At 31.5% G+C, this 16,067-nt stretch overlaps 1 protein-coding gene across 1 annotated transcript; it reads right to left on the reverse strand.

The window, feature by feature from the left end:
- Window positions 1–7,025: 7,025 nt before the first annotated feature.
- Window positions 7,026–15,761, reverse strand: LOC122507314 (odorant receptor Or1-like). Its single transcript, XM_043619940.1, has 7 exons — window positions 15,483–15,761; window positions 13,882–13,967; window positions 13,427–13,643; window positions 12,755–12,996; window positions 12,577–12,676; window positions 7,542–7,649; window positions 7,026–7,274 (listed from the first exon to the last, which is right to left on the reverse strand). Exons 1-7 carry the CDS (start codon window positions 15,759–15,761, stop codon window positions 7,026–7,028), a joined length of 1,281 nt encoding a protein of 426 aa, XP_043475875.1.
- Window positions 15,762–16,067: the final 306 nt, after the last annotated feature.

The raw sequence follows: 16,067 nt of genomic DNA on the forward strand, positions 1-16,067 counted from the left end.
ATTTGGTTTTGTTCCCATTTCGTTTATCAAAATTGTCAATTTTAAAAGTTCTTGTTTCAGTTTTGTTTAATTATTAATTACTACGTTCTAAATAAATACTATGTTTCCAGAATACATTGTTTTTTATTTCTATTTTAAAACTTCTATCATTATAGACTTCATTCGATATAATGTTTATATAGAGCTTAATTTTTAACTAATATGAGCGTTTAATCGTGCGTGCCCTCTATGCCATACTTTCCATGCAGTTAGGACAAAAAATTATGTTCGCATCATGGGCGCAAAGGTGATTACGACTTTGGCGGAATTTCGGGACCTCGGGGACACTTTCGCTCCCTCGGCTTCGCCTCGGGCGCGAAATTGTGTCCCCTCGCTCCCTTCATTTCGCCATCGTCGCAATCACCTATTTTGCGCCCTTGTTACGAAAATAACTATTTTTTTATTTGGGAAAAACAATTGACTTTAAAAAAATAGCTCATTTTTAAGGAATGAAAAAATTGTAACCTTGAGTGGACCACTCTTAAAAAATTGTAAAAGTTAATCTAAATTCTTTAATATTTAATATTTCTGATATATTGAAACAAAATTTATGCTTATGCAGCTTCAGACCATGTTTGTATCGCAATGTTTACAAGTGAAACCATTTTCAATAATTTTGGCACATATCACATCAAAATCACAAAAAAATTAATAAAGAACATAAAACAGTTTTAAACTAATTTATTGTCAATTTTTTTCCATAAAAATGGTAAACTGACATTAAAAATATAAAAAACAGGCAGTCCAGTCATGGTTATAAACAGTGGTCCACTCATGGTGACATGCAACTTTTTATGGCAGACACCAAAATTTTTTTTTGAGTCAAAATTATCACTTAATTAAACTAAGACAATCAATTTCAATGTCCAAAGTAGTAGGAAAAAAATAAGTTACCTTTTAAAACTTAAATTTTACACTACTTTTATTTTTCCGAATCACTTTACTCATTGTAAGAGCGACTTCTTTTTTGGATTGTGTTCTTAAAAATGCGTTACATCAAACAATAACGTGTATAATTATCGCGGAACATAAATTCTTACTGTTTCTAGGTGCGGTGCTGCTATTCGTTTTATTTATTTCACGTTTCCGCTGTCAGATAACTTAAAAACTCAGGTGGTCCACTCAAAGTGGCGGTCCACTCAATGTGACATTACCCTATTTAATCAAATTTTTATTTAACCATATTTGTAGTTAACCGAATTTTCGCATGAGTGAAGTTCCGAAGTACCGAATTTATAAAACATAGAATTTTCAAAACGTCGAATTTCTAAAGCATTAAACTTTTAGAATGTCGAATTTCATTTGTCCTAACTTCTTTGTCGCTATAGAATTCTCATAAAGAACTTAATAAACAAATTTTAAAAGTTTTAAATAAATGATTTATTTTAACTTAACTTTAATTAAATTTGTATTAAAAATAATATAAATTCTGCAATGAGTTTTATTATTTTACTTAGTATTTACGAAAATAATTTAATCTCTGTAAAAATGTTATTATTAATGAAAATAATTGAATTATTGCGAAGAACTTTAATAAATTTTTTTAAATAATTGAATTCTTGCGTAGAACTTTATTACTTTTGAAAATAAATTAATTTCCGCAATAATTTATAATTTCTCTAAAATTCTTCAAATTATGTCGAACTTTACAGACCTTTATATTGTGCTGTTATTTTGTTTGGATTTATAATTTTAGTGTCATATTATATTGTTTGATAAGAATCCATAATCTTAATTATTTAAAATATGTTATTTATGAGCTTTCACCCGTCGACGACAGGCATCCTCAGATATTCAAAACTAAAATACATGTAATATAAATACATGTAATGGAGCTCTCACAGCTCTGCCTGCCTGCGCAGGCAGTAATTGGAGTAAGAGAGAAAATCAATTAGAGTGAAAGAGACAGTAAATTCAAATTTGTATGCTGCCTACTAGCTGTGAGAGCGCCTTAAGTCGTATGTTATTTAAAAAGAGCGCGAATATATAAATGTTATTTTTGTTAAGAGAAAGTTCTCATAATAAATCTTATTTTGAATTGTTAAAAAAATCGTCAACATTTCAAATATAAATAAGCAAATTATTAACTAAAAAAATTTGAATATTATAATGTCTGTATTATAATTAATATTATTATTAATGAAATAATGGACTTGGACAATGGACGTAAAAAACCAGCACCGTAGACGGCCGCTTGCGGCCGTCGGAGCTAGTACTGCAACCAAATGCGATCTGAGATCAAATGGAGTATTGTCCTTATTCTTTGAAAAAACTTTAAATGGATCCTTCTCATAAGACAAAACAACCCTAACGTTATACGCGTTATACAATTCTTTCAAAGAATATTGTAACTCGTTCACATATGACAAAACAACTCAATTTGTAGTATCAAAAATCTGTCTATGTACCACATTATCGTTTACAAGAAACCAATAACGAATATTTATATATTTATTAAAAAAATTCTAGGATAATCATTTTCAATTAATATTTTATAAATAAAATTTAAATTTTCTGTAAAAAATTTTTGGTCCGACAGTTTTATGGCCCTGTCTACCAAACCATAAATGATTGAGATTTTATCTTTAAAGGATACATTAGAATTATAATTTATGTATTTACCAGAAAAGGTATCTTTATGATACCAATTCGTTACAATAGAACTATTTTCTCTGATAAGAATGGTGTCCAAAAAACTAATGCGATTAATATTCTTGAATTCAATGGTAAATTGTAAATAATTATTATAATCATTTGTAACAATTCGTTATTGTTCTTAATCCTTATGGGAAGGAACTTATGATCAGGATAACCCGGGGTGAAGAATGACACAGATGATTAATAAAAATAATTTTGTTTTTATTGAATAATCTTCTTAGCGACGATCCTGGTACTCATAAAAATAAACTTAGGACAATAGTTTTGATAAGTCACTTAATTAGAGTTCGTGTCGGTAAATAAGTGACCAAGTAGGACATTCGATGGGCTCCTTAATGCAAGGAGTGAAAAATGTTATCACTCGACGACATGACAGTTCAATCACAAGTAAGTTACAGCGTTTAGCATTTACAGGTAAGTTCATCAACTAACGAAAATCTTTCATTTCAGGTTGCTTATAGCATTGGAAAACGAAAGTCTAATAAACTAAATTTGGAATTTTTAGGTAAAAAAGAAGTGAACTAAATAAACAGACAGACCTTTTTTCAAAAGAACTCTAACGGACTTGAAACAAATTTACAGACCTAGTTCGAGCCCTGTTTTTGTTATTAATTAATATTAATAATATAATATTAATTATATATATAGGATAATATAAATATTATACAACATATTATATGTATTATTTTAAATCAATAATATAATTAATATTAATATTCATTAATATTTATTATTAAATCAAAGGTGCTGAATGTGAAATACTAACGAAGGATAAAACTTTTGAGGGGATTTTTTGTATCACCAACAAAATGAAGACAGCTATGGAGGCCTATCCTGAATTTATTGGGATAGATGTTACATACAAACTTCTGAATTTAAGAGCACCTGTTTATTTAGTAATAATTGAAAATTCTCAAGGTGATACGGAAATTGTTGCTGCAGGAATTTTAATGCATGAAAATCACATAAACGTGAAATGGTTTATAGAGCAATTTAAAAATAAACATCCGTCTTAGGGCAAAATTATCACAATAATGGCTGATAAGAATATTACAGAGCGCGAAGTAATCAAAACGTCCTTGCCAAATGCAAAGTTGTTAATTTGCGTTTTTCATACGCAAATTCTTGAATAATAATAAAAAAGTAGCACATTTAGAAATTACAGGTAAAAATAATGATTACAATAAAAAACATAAATTAAATGCAGAAGACAGAGTTTGTTTTAATTGTAAAAAAAGGTCACATTAAACGAAATTGCAGGTACTTATTACAAAATAACCAAATAAAATAATACAGATACCCTTCAATATCTCCTTACAATTCAGCATTGTGGATTGTGCATAAAAAATCCGACTCTAACGTCAATAAACGATAGCGTATGGTCATTGATTACAGAAAACTTAACGAAAAACAACAGGTGATTCTTATCCCCTGCCAGAAATTGTTGACATAATCGACCAATTAGGTAGAGCAAAATATTTTTTGCAATGTGTTTTCACCAAATTCCATTGGACTCTGAATCAAAACATAAGTCTGCTTTCTTGACACCTTTTGGGCATTTCGAATATAATCGTATGCCATTTGGTTTAAAAATGGACCCAATCACTTTCCAGAGACTCATGGATCAGGTCCTTTCAGGCCTTCAAGGAATTGAGATGTTTGTCTACATGGACGACATCGTTATTTTTGCCTCCTCAATCTCAGATCACACTAGAAAATTAAAAATATTATTAAATAGATTAAAAACAGCTGGATTAGCTTACAACCGGATAAATGTCTCTTTTTAAGAAAAGAAATAACATATTTTAATTTTATCTTTTGACTTTTTACACTTTTTTACATTTGTTCCTTTATTCTTTTTGTTTGGCTGTAAATCCCGCTTTGACGTCAAAATAGTTTTAAATTCTAACTATTGACGCAGAAAATCCGCAAGAAAAGAAAAAAATCACATTAGCGACAGAGCTGGAGCGGCGCCCTCGAAGGCTAAAATCTTACGACAGTTTGGAAGGTGGGTAAAGGGCTCCAAAATAAGGGTTACGGGTTTTAGTGGGTCGGGGCTGGCAGTAGGCCACCAGGTTATTAAACTTAATACTATTTTATTTTTTTGTATTATATTAACCCCACATGACCTTGGAGTCCGGAATCTAAGGTATCTGTATGCAAATTTCCCAAAACTCTCTAAGCAAAAAAGGAGAAAATTATAATACTTAAGTTGAATATAAAGAAAATTAAAGAATCGTTATTAATTATCTTGACTAGAAGAGTTGACCAAAATCTTCAAGAAACAATAAATTTTATTATAATCTTCAGATTAATTGTAATTTATCAAATAAGTGTGCATTTCGTTTTCTGAAAAAATAAAAATGTGTACTTTAGAAACTATATTTAACGATTCTCGATTTAGAAAACTAGAACTGAACTGTCCGCAAAATGGTGTCTCTAGTGTATAAAATATAATTAATATTAGTAATTAATAGTAATAAATATTAGTAATTATTATTAGTAATTAATATTTTTTCTCTCTTTTTATAAGAATTCATTTCCTAATAAGACCTGACACTTTTTCTGTGCAAAAGTGTAAACATTGAATATGACATTTGAATTATCTGCAAAAATAATAAAACCATGTAAAAAATTGCGTGCAAGAAATTCTTTTTTTAGAGATGTGCAAAAAGCTCGCAGCTCGGGGCTTGATCAAGCTTTTTCGAGCTTTTCATTTTTCGAGCCGCGCCAAGCCCAGGGCCGGCGGAACCTATATGGAGACTATGGAGCACTCCATACTCTGCCGTGGATAGAGTATGGAATTCCATAGACTAAAATCATGACACATTTTATTAATAAATATATTTTTCCAAGAAAAATTATTGAAAATAAGTTGTAGGATTCACAAATAAAGATAAATTGTTTTTGTAATGTAATATTGAATAAATTATATCAGTCAACTAAATAATTTAAGTTTTTAATTTTACCTTCCCCCCCCCCCCGGTCATCAGTTATAAGAGCCATTGAACTCCATAGTCTAAAAAATTTAGTTCCGCCGGCCCTGGCCAAGCCAAGCCTAATCAGTTCGAGCTCAAGTTGAGTTCGAGCCGAGCTGTGCAAAAAGCTCGAATAAATTCGAGCACTCGAATTTTTTCAAGTACTCGAACGTTTCGAGTACTCGAATTTTTTCGAGCTCTTAAGTAAATTCGAGTTCTAGAGAAAAATCATATAATTTTCTCATATATTATAATTAGCAAATTGGAATACACTTTGAAATTGAAGATTTATTGACTTTATTGATTCAGTAATTCGCATAAATTCGAAATTTTCTACTTATTGATAGTTTTTTTGTCATTTAAAAGCTCGAATCCATTCGAGTACTCGATTTCACTCGAGTACTCGAAGTCACTCAAATACTCGGCTTGCAAAAATTTCGGCTCGGAAATTCGAGCTTTTTGCACATCTCTACTTTTTTCTAATTTGTATTTTAATGAACAAGAAATTTACTTTCTTAATATTCAAAAATATATATTATTTTATAATTAATGATAAAAACTAATTACACTACCGTCGGGAATTATCGGTACGGCTGCACACGCACGGCCCAAAAACATACTAATCCTTAAATCACGATTTTTTTGTAAATACAAATGTCAGAAAATTAACAAATATACCATTCGAAAGATTATTAAATTCTACGGTTAATGGTACATAACTGAAAATTTTAATAATTTATACAAAGATTGCAGCAATCGACAAATTTGACCAAAAAATTTCAAAAATACAATTTTTTTGGAAATTTTTTCAACCCCTGCACATTTTTTAAAAATTGTAGAAAAAATTTGAAACTTACATAAGTGTGATCATTCAAATATCATCTTTAATTTAAGACCAAAAGAGTTTAAAAATCTTATTCGGTTCGTGAGATATCATTATAAACGTTCGAGCATGTTTTTTGACAAATGCATTGAATTAGTCGATTTTGAACGGTTTTTGGATGAAAATGCTCGGTCGTTTATAATGATATCTCGCTAACCGATTAAGATTTTTGAATTCTTTTAGTCTTAAATTAAAGATGAGACTTGAATGACCACACCTATATAAGTTTCAAATTTTTTCTGCAATTTTTAAAAAATGTGCAGGGGTTGAAAAAATTTCAAAAAAAAATTGTATTTTTAAAATTTTTTTGTCAAATTTGTCAATTGCTGCAATCTTTGTATAAATTATTAAAATTTTTAGTTATGTACCAGTAATCGTAGAATTCAATAATCTTTCGAATGGTATATTTGTTAATTTTCTGACATTTGTATTTACAAAAAAATCGTGATTTAAATATTGGTATGTTTTTAACCCGTGCGCGTGCAGTCGTACCGATAATTCCCGACGGTAGTGTACTTTAAAAAGTAAAAAATATTATTAAAGAGAAAAATGAAACTTACTGACATAAACGTTGGAATTGTCAATTTAATAAGAAAAGTAGTAGAAACAACGAGTGGTCTTCGTGTTCTAATCATAATCATGTACAGATCTCGTTTGTAGCGCGTATTTAATTTCCACCAGTTTCCCATGTAAATTGCTGTACATAAATTTTCATTCTGAAATTTATGAAAATATTCAAATCAAAGCTAAAAACAATAATATTGTGAATATTACAATAAATTTAATTTAAGAGTACTTTCTGGTCAAGAATTTCAAAAATAAATTTTTTTCTTAAAAATGTTTATCATAAAATTATTGATCTAAAACATTTTCTAAGAAAAACGTAAAAAAAATTTAAAAATGGTCATTTTTTACTAATTTTTATTATTAAACCAATTTATACTATTTTGATAAATTCAACAAAACAGTAAAATAACAATTACTTGAAGATATAATTCATTGCCCTGAAAGGTGTAAACAAAAATTTGATACGTCATGCACAAGACGTAGGCAAAATTTCCTATAAATTCCACTGGTGTAAATGTTGTAGCCTTAAATAAAGATACATTTATTTTATTATGAATTCGTTCAAAAATGCTTTGTTTTAAATTTATGGTTTACATTATGTAGTAATAAATGTGTTTTATGTTAATTCTAAACGTAAAAATCTATCCAATAGATTATGTGACCGGGTCTGAGAAAAGGACCCTACTGACCAAAATATCGATTTTTTTTCATGATGGTTTCTTATAGTTTAAGGTCCTAGAAATACACTACAATCAGTCCCGATTGTTAAAAATTTTTTTTTGCAATTGTTTAAACAAATTCAATAAAAAAATTTTTTTAAATTTTTTTTATGAAAATATAAGTAATTTTAAGACAAAAATCACTCTTGGTTGTCTAAGTGTCAAGAATATTTCCTCTTAATCTTAAATTAAAAGCCTAAACGGATTCAGTATAAAAAATACTTAAAGAACACTCGTCATGTTATTTTAAAATGTAAAATGTTTTAAAAAATCTAATTTATTTGTATAGAAAACTTTAAACGCGTTTATCTCGAAAAGTTGATTTTGGTAAGAAGGACCCTTTTCACAAACCCGGTCACATATGTCATGCAGTACAGCCATCGTAGTCGTGTACAGCAAGTAGACAGAGAACGACTGACGTCGACGCATGCTACTTGCGCCGCTCGCTCTCTTTCCCCCCATCATCTCTCAAACCACCATATACTACTTAACTTCGTTGCACGACTTTATTCCGGTATTCGACTGCTAACTCGTCTCGAGGCGCTCCTCACTGAGGTTCCACCATGTAAGCAGAATCGTGAGTCGCTGCAAGTGTCGTACCCCCACCATCCAATCTACTCAATGCACACCCATCTTATGACATCAGGAGAGAAAAGCATTGAGTAGATAGGATGGCAGGGGTACGACATTCACTGCGACTCGCGATTCCGCTTACATGTGGAACCCCAGTTTCCTTTTCCCAGGTGAAAAGAAAAGCCTTTCTTTTACTTAAGGTTTAGCAACGGAGAAGATTTCTTGTCTCAAGGTGCACCCTGAATTATATTTCGAGTCTCGTTTTCGTCAAATTCATTCAAGGAGAAAATTCCTACTACGAATTATATTTATATTTCTCTAAGGACTACATTACGTCGACATCAACTTCAAATCAATAATTCGGTTACTCCTTGACAGAAGGGTATTTTATCTAAACACCTGGACTCCGGACCTTTCACTTTGACTGGTACCTAAGATAATACTCCTAGATCCAGCGAGATTTTGTGGAGGGGACTCGCGATGTATACAGCATACTACATAAACCACTATATACACTGCAAAAACTGGAATCTCACTCGTGTCTTAAAATGAGTTGCTTTAAGTCAGGCCTGCACACTGGAGCAGCTCGAGAGCACGAGGCGATGAGAACAGTCCCCCACCATGCAGGCTTTCTTTACCTCTCTTGCATGGTGGGGACGGTTCTCATCGCCTCGTGCTCTCGAGCTGCTTAAACCATTGAGATAAAAATCTGTTTTATATTGAGACATTTAATTTCATCTCGTGTCTTATTTTAAAACATTAAAGGTGACTCAATGCGTATAAGACACATAAAACGTCTTCTTACTGTGAGACGGATACCCAAAACCCATATTGTGTCTCAAAATGAAGTGCTAAATGTGTGAGACACTTTGTAACGTCTTTTTTTTGTAGTCGGAAGTGGAAAATCTGCGAATTCAGATAACTAGGTAAAGAATCCTTGGTTATGTGGGGATGATCGCTTTTGTTTTGGTCGACCCACTAAAAACCACTCCCGTATTAATCTGGACTATTATTCAACCCACGGAACTACCTATTGGCTTCGAAGTTCGTGTGGTGAAGGTCCTATTATGTCGCTTACGCGACGCTTTTGTGCCGTTTTTTCCGCACTATTTATTCTTGGCCTCCTCGAGAGCAGACCTAAAGACTCCGCATGCCCCGCAGCCTGCGACATGGTTCACATCAACCTTATCGCAGTGCTTTTCTTTGCATAAGAAGCAGGTTGGGCTTCTTTTGCAAGACGCAGACTTATGACCGGCCTCACCGCACCTAAACCACGCAGCCGATCTGTCTACCGCCTTACAACCTCTTCCTATGTGGCCGTATCCCAGGCACCTATTGCAACTGACAACCAAACATCTTTTTCTGATTGGACACGACATAAAGCCCACCTTTACGCGTCCTAACTTTTTAAGCCTTGCAGCTTCTTCTAAGCTTGTGACCACGATAGAAAACTTTAAGCCACGCGTGTTGGGCCCAAGGACCGTCACCTTTCTACAGGATGGTGGTGCTCCCAAAATCTGCACCAAGGCTTCCTGAACTTTGGCGTTGTCAGTAAGACAGTCCAGGTCACGGATCTCTAGTGTAACCTTTCGATCCGCCATCTGCACCTTGCCAAGCTCACCCATAATCCTTGTCACCTCCTCGGCAAACTTCTTATTTCCTAGTGAGCCTTCAATTTTTAAAAGAAGGTCACCTTTCTTTGTGGGCATTGCTCTCACCACTCTTGTCTGGCTGGCATTAGGTTCAGCTTCTCTTTTGAGCTTTCCTAAGACGTCAGCATAACTAACAACTTTAGCTACCTTTACAACCATAGCTGATCGTAGCGGCAACCTAGGTACTTTACTGTCTTGGATTTCGTTAGAATCCCTGTCAACTTTACGTGCAGACAGTTTAGGAGGTTTCATCTCCTTCTTCAACTTCTTCTTCTTCTTAAGGTCCTTCGACGCTTCAGGACTGCTTAATCTTCTTTTTTGGGAAACCGTAGCAACGTTTTTTAATGCAATAGCATTAAATCTATCTCTTCTGAGTCTACGGTCCTGTCAAGCCTCCTCTGACCAGACCAATCCTTGATAGAGACGTTCATCCGTCCTCTTCGCTTCGTCGTGCCTTTCTCTCACCTTCTGAATGAGCGATTTAAGACTTTTAAGTCTCTCCTTAATTGTTATGCTAACATTCTTCTGGATCTCGCAGGTCTTAAGCATCTTACTGACCTCCTGAGCAATTACATGCACGCTGCATCTTCTTTACGCAGCTGAATACATATGTCTCTATCTTTGTTGAAGCTTGCGATGTCAAGAGCAAATGCCTTGCTGTAGACAGTGTAATGAATGTTAAGGGTGTGGATTGCTCGTCGGTCAGGGTTCGTTTAAGAATTTTAACATTTTAATTACAGAATCGAATTTCAAAAATATATTTACAAAACAACAAAGCGATAAAATGTGAGATACAAATAATGAGTACAGAAATTGACTAAATTCGTCCGCGCGGAGACGAGAAAAGAACGTAAACGTAATATCGCGAATATTAACGAAGTACATAAAGCGACATAAATTCGTGCGTTAACCGTGATTTCGACGGCGTTGACGATTAGTTTAATTTACAAAAAAAAACATTAACGTGCGAGACGCGGATTTCCGTAAAAGAGTAACGCGGCGAGTTACAAAACGATAACATAAAGCAAACACGGATTTTAGTATAGTAACGCGACGAGTTACAATACAATAAACGACATTTCGGACAACGACGACTTTCGAAACGGCACCGAACGATTTCATGGGAGAGCGCGTTCCTACCCGTGAGGTAACACCTCTTTATCTCCTATGCGGTGATACCGCTTGCGGTGATACCGCTTGTGGTGAAACCACTTCGATCTCATCGTGGTAATACCACATCAGAGACCCTATCGCGGTAATACCGCTTCGAGAAGTGAGGATCTCGGACCGTGCATTCGGGGTCCTCGATTCGGTGCGTCGTGGAGAGAGAACTTCTCGCTCGCCATTGGTCGGAGTCTGAGCGCACGCGCACAATCGGCACTCAGGAGCGTACAACAAATTTTATGCGTCGGGTATAAACACATATTTTAAAAACAATAAAACAATAATATTTTGATTTCGCTTCTATATCGTCACAACAGAAACGCAGCTGGCCTGACTCGCCACACTGCTCGCACTTCCTCGTCTATCTACTCGGTCCTTTAGTAAAAAGCCCCGCCACCACGGCAAAGTCTACCGAACATATCCATGATGTCAATCATGTCTGGCAGTGGATAAGTATCCACTATTTCCAGCACATCGAAGACATCGGTGATGTTCGGCAGTGGACAACCATTGGCGGGAACTTTGTAACGTCTTAAAATGAGACACATATCTGTTTCAAATATGTGGACACAAGAACATCTTATGTGTTTCAAATATAACGTCTCAAAATAAGACACTTCTCTTTGCAGTGTAGTGATACTCCTTTCGACGATTTGAAGGTTTCGGAATTTTCCGAAGAATTACAAAATTGAAAATTTAAATGACGTTGGGTTAGTAATCAAGTCTACATGAAGATAACAACGCCGCCCAAGATTTTAGTGGAGTAACGAATACCTCGCCGTATCTGAGTGTATTATATTAGCTGGAACAAAAGCAATTTGAGGGAAATCTACTGCATTTTCTGTTTTCGCTAGACAAAGTCATTTCCTCGACCTCACACTTAAGGAGGTATCGCTTGTAAGGTCTACGACTCTAAGAATAATTTATTTAAAAAGTAAGTATAATACTTTTAAATTTTTCCCTATTTAAATTCTCAATTGATTCCACAAAGTTCTATTTTGTTTCAGTGTCCCTAAAGACATCTGGATCTACTTTTTCTGTCTCATTCTAATTGTAAAGGATTCAAATAAAACTTTAATAATTAGATTTCAATTTAACAGTTTCTCTTTCTTAAAACCTGTCCTTTAAAATTAGAGCCTTCCGCTCTGTGAATAATTCAGGTATGAATCATCGATGCCGGACAATTTAAATATGCAATTTAGGATATATAGGTTTTGTTCTGAAACATAACACAATAGACATTTCTTTCGAAGGTATAATTATCGCGTCGTATTTCTAGAATTCATAATAACTACCAAAAATAAAATAAAAATTATATTTATCTTTAATAAAGCGTAAAATACCTGAGATACATAGAAAGTCGATAAACAAATAACAAAGCAGCTCAAAAGTAATTGTAATCCAACGACTCTGCTAAATATGTTTTCAATTTCAGTTACAAAGCTATAAACAAATGAAAATTATAATGGAAATTTAAGCAATAATTATTTCTATAATTAAAAATTAATATTTCAAAATTACTCAAATATTGCCAAATTATGTTGTATATAACTGCGAATTTGATCATTAATTTTTTTATATTTATATATTTTCAATTCATTTTCATTCAAGTTTGATGAAATATTTTCCTCCTCAATATTATTTGCCAACGATGAGAAATTCCATTTTAATATTTCAAATTGACACGAGGCCACATTTATTAAGCCGGCAATAAATGAATCAATTGCTAAATTATTAATGCAACATAAAAGAATTGCAATTCCCTGAAACAAAGAATTTTAAGTATAAAGATGTAAATTATATTAAAATATTCTAATAAAAATTTTTGACAAAAAAAAATTCTTTAAACAAGTTTTCAATTAGCTTAGTGGTAAATCACTGTAAATAAAACGTTCTAAATTAGAGCTGATTTTTGGTATTAAAATAGAACCAAATGACGATTTACTACCCAAAATTGGTACTGAATTAGTACCTTTCTTTTTACAGTGATGTATTTATTCATTTAATTAAAATAAAATTACATTAGGTTCGGTTCTCTTTCTTGTCAAAGAATGATTATCTTTTTCCAGGAGAAATAATTACACAAATTCATGTTTTATGTAAAAATATTTAAGAAAAATTATAGTTCAAATAAATTTTTTTTGTTTACTAAATAAACAATGGAAGCAAAGTTGAGAAAAATAAATATAAAACCTGATGTGCCCATGTTATAATGAAGGCAAATGCGCCAGTTGTATCGTAAGGATACCAAGCATCTAATGGCAACTCTTTTTCCTTATTTTCTTTATCATTTATAATAATGTATAATGGAACTGATGCCCAGAAAAATACAGCAAAAAATCCAAATATTTGATAAACACCATGATGAAATATTCCCTGCCACGCGTACCACGAAACTATTCTTTCATATCTTAAATATAACACAAGTTTTATTAGCTATAAATTTTCAAGTATTTTTTTTCATTATTATTATTACTATTACTATTATGTCATTTTCATTAATAATAATCCTTTTTTTATTATTTGCTTAATTATAATAGTTATTTTGTTAATCATAATATAAGTAATAATAGCAAAAATAATAATATTAATACTACTAAAAAGTTTAAAAAAATTTAAGGAAAATATTTAAAGTTTGTTAAATCTACCTTACGTTATCTTTGGAAAACATGGGACTGTCGATAATTGAAAGAAGCTTATATATTCTTCGATGATATCGAATAATTGTTATAAACTTCAAACATATTAGAAAAATTAAAAATATTTTTATTTTTAAACTTTTAAATATTTAAAAACTACTGAGTTATGATTTAAAAATTTACATACTTTAATACATTGTTTATATATTTTTATTATTTGAATTTTTTTTATTTTATAGTTATATATTTTTATTCTCTATTTATTAAATGCTTTTTATTTTGCTTCCTTATAGAGGATGGATTGTATTAGCAGAATTTTCGATTGTGATTTTTTGACATATTTTAAGTTTATTTTATTTACATTTGTTTATAAATTATTTTCTTAATTTTTGGTATACATTAAAAATTTTAATTTTATATTTAAAAATAATTAAATAGGGAAAGAGCGCCGGTTGTGGGCACACCCCTACCTAAACTTCGACGGCAAGCAGACTTTACTGATCTAAGTAATGCAAGTCGTGTTCGTTGACAATACGGACTTTTCGTATTGATAACGAAACAAATATATGCATTTGTGTAATAGCTGTGAGCATAATAAAGAAAATTTGCATTAAATAAATAAAAAAGTAATTTTGTGTTGTTTCCGAAGAGCAACATATGGGTGTAGATTCGTTCAGAAAAAAAGGGTTTAATTTTTTTTGCAGTGTTGTCATAATATTTTGTGATTTACCTTCGTGTTTAACCAAAATCCTGCATCACAAAATGTGTTGGTCTTTTTAAAAAATGACTGTCATTCCCGGTTGTAGGCACCTTTATGTTAAGGAGGCTCTATCATCTGACAATGATGTGGACTACTGTCTCATCTATCTAAACTTTCTGCCAAGGAAAGTAACAGCCGCAAACTCCATTAAATGCGATGAATACAGTCGTTCAGTGAATTAGAAGTGCGTTATGGTTTGCGTACTAGCTACTTCACATGCAAGCATTATGCTTTTGTTAGCGATGAGCATACTGTGAAAACGTGTCATCATTTTTTATCTTTATCCCAGCAAAGTCTCTTAAAATAAAAAAACTTTTATTTCTTCTTTATTTGTGTTGGTTTCCTTTAATATTTTTCCATTTTTAGCGGATTTATCAAAGGTGCCCACAACCGGATACAAAAATTTTTTTGTCAAAAAATTTCCATTTCACTAAATTTCTAATAAAACTTTTTTATTTAAAGAAATCAATTTAATTCCTTCACTGACAGTCACCTTAGACCTCTAGCTTTAAATGCGTACACATATATTTGTATAATAGGCACATGGACAAATGTTATGAGGCAAAAACAAAGGGTGCCCACAACCGGAACACTTCCTTTACAAATAAATAAGATTGTAAAAGAAATAATTTCAGAATAATTGCCAAAATGTTATAAAAGAAAGGAAATAATTTAATAACAAAATAAACAAATCTTAAAAATTCCATTTTAATTAGTAAACACTTTTGAATAAATCTCTTTATTTATACCCATTTGAAAGTTTGTTTTTTAAATATAATCAATAAAATAACATTAAAATGAATTTTAACAATTGAGAGAAATAAAATGAAATAAAATTACTATTTATTACTTTATATGCATTTAAAGCATTAGTGATGAATAGAGGACCTCCCGATGCAAGTTTATTGACGTCATTATAATTTTTAATAATATTCACAAATTGAACGACATTGTAAATTCCTAAAATAAATATAAAAGCAAAAATGCTGTAAATGAAGAATAAGACACGAGTAGAGCCTAACTCCTCAGGTGGCCACGTTCCCGTGTAACGTAAAATTTTCAAACAAATTCTTATATGAAGGTGTGGTTTCACTTTCTTCGCAAACGTTTCAGTTTTATAAATATCCATTTTGTTATTTTTTCTAAATTTTAATTAGGATAAAAGATTAATTTGAATTTTTTGCATTTCTCTATAAAATTTTTTTATATCAAAAATATCTTTTCTAATTAAAAATATTTATTATAAAAATATATATTTAATTTCCATTTATTGTTTATTTTTATATGTATTTGTTTACATTAACTATATACAATATTATGTAATAATTTTTATTATTAATTAAATAATTAACAAAATATATTTTTAGGATAAAGAAAATGAAATTACAAACGACTGAGAATAAAAGCTAAATACCAAACTATCATATAATTTTAT

Source organism: Leptopilina heterotoma, unplaced genomic scaffold (genome assembly GCF_015476425.1).
Source record: "Leptopilina heterotoma isolate Lh14 unplaced genomic scaffold, ASM1547642v1 Lhet_46, whole genome shotgun sequence".
NCBI lineage: Eukaryota > Metazoa > Arthropoda > Insecta > Hymenoptera > Figitidae > Leptopilina > Leptopilina heterotoma.

Bases quoted from the DNA above. Each gene is read 5' to 3' on its own strand.
- LOC122507314 (XM_043619940.1), bottom strand. From the start codon at position 15,761: ATGGATATTTATAAAACTGAAACGTTTGCGAAGAAAGTGAAACCACAC. The intron at 13,644-13,881 runs GTAGATTTAACA...GTTATATTTAAG, and splicing joins TTTTCCAAAGATAACGTAAG to ATATGAAAGAATAGTTTCGT. The intron at 12,997-13,426 runs GTTTTATATTTA...TCTTTGTTTCAG, and splicing joins TTATAACATGGGCACATCAG to GGAATTGCAATTCTTTTATG.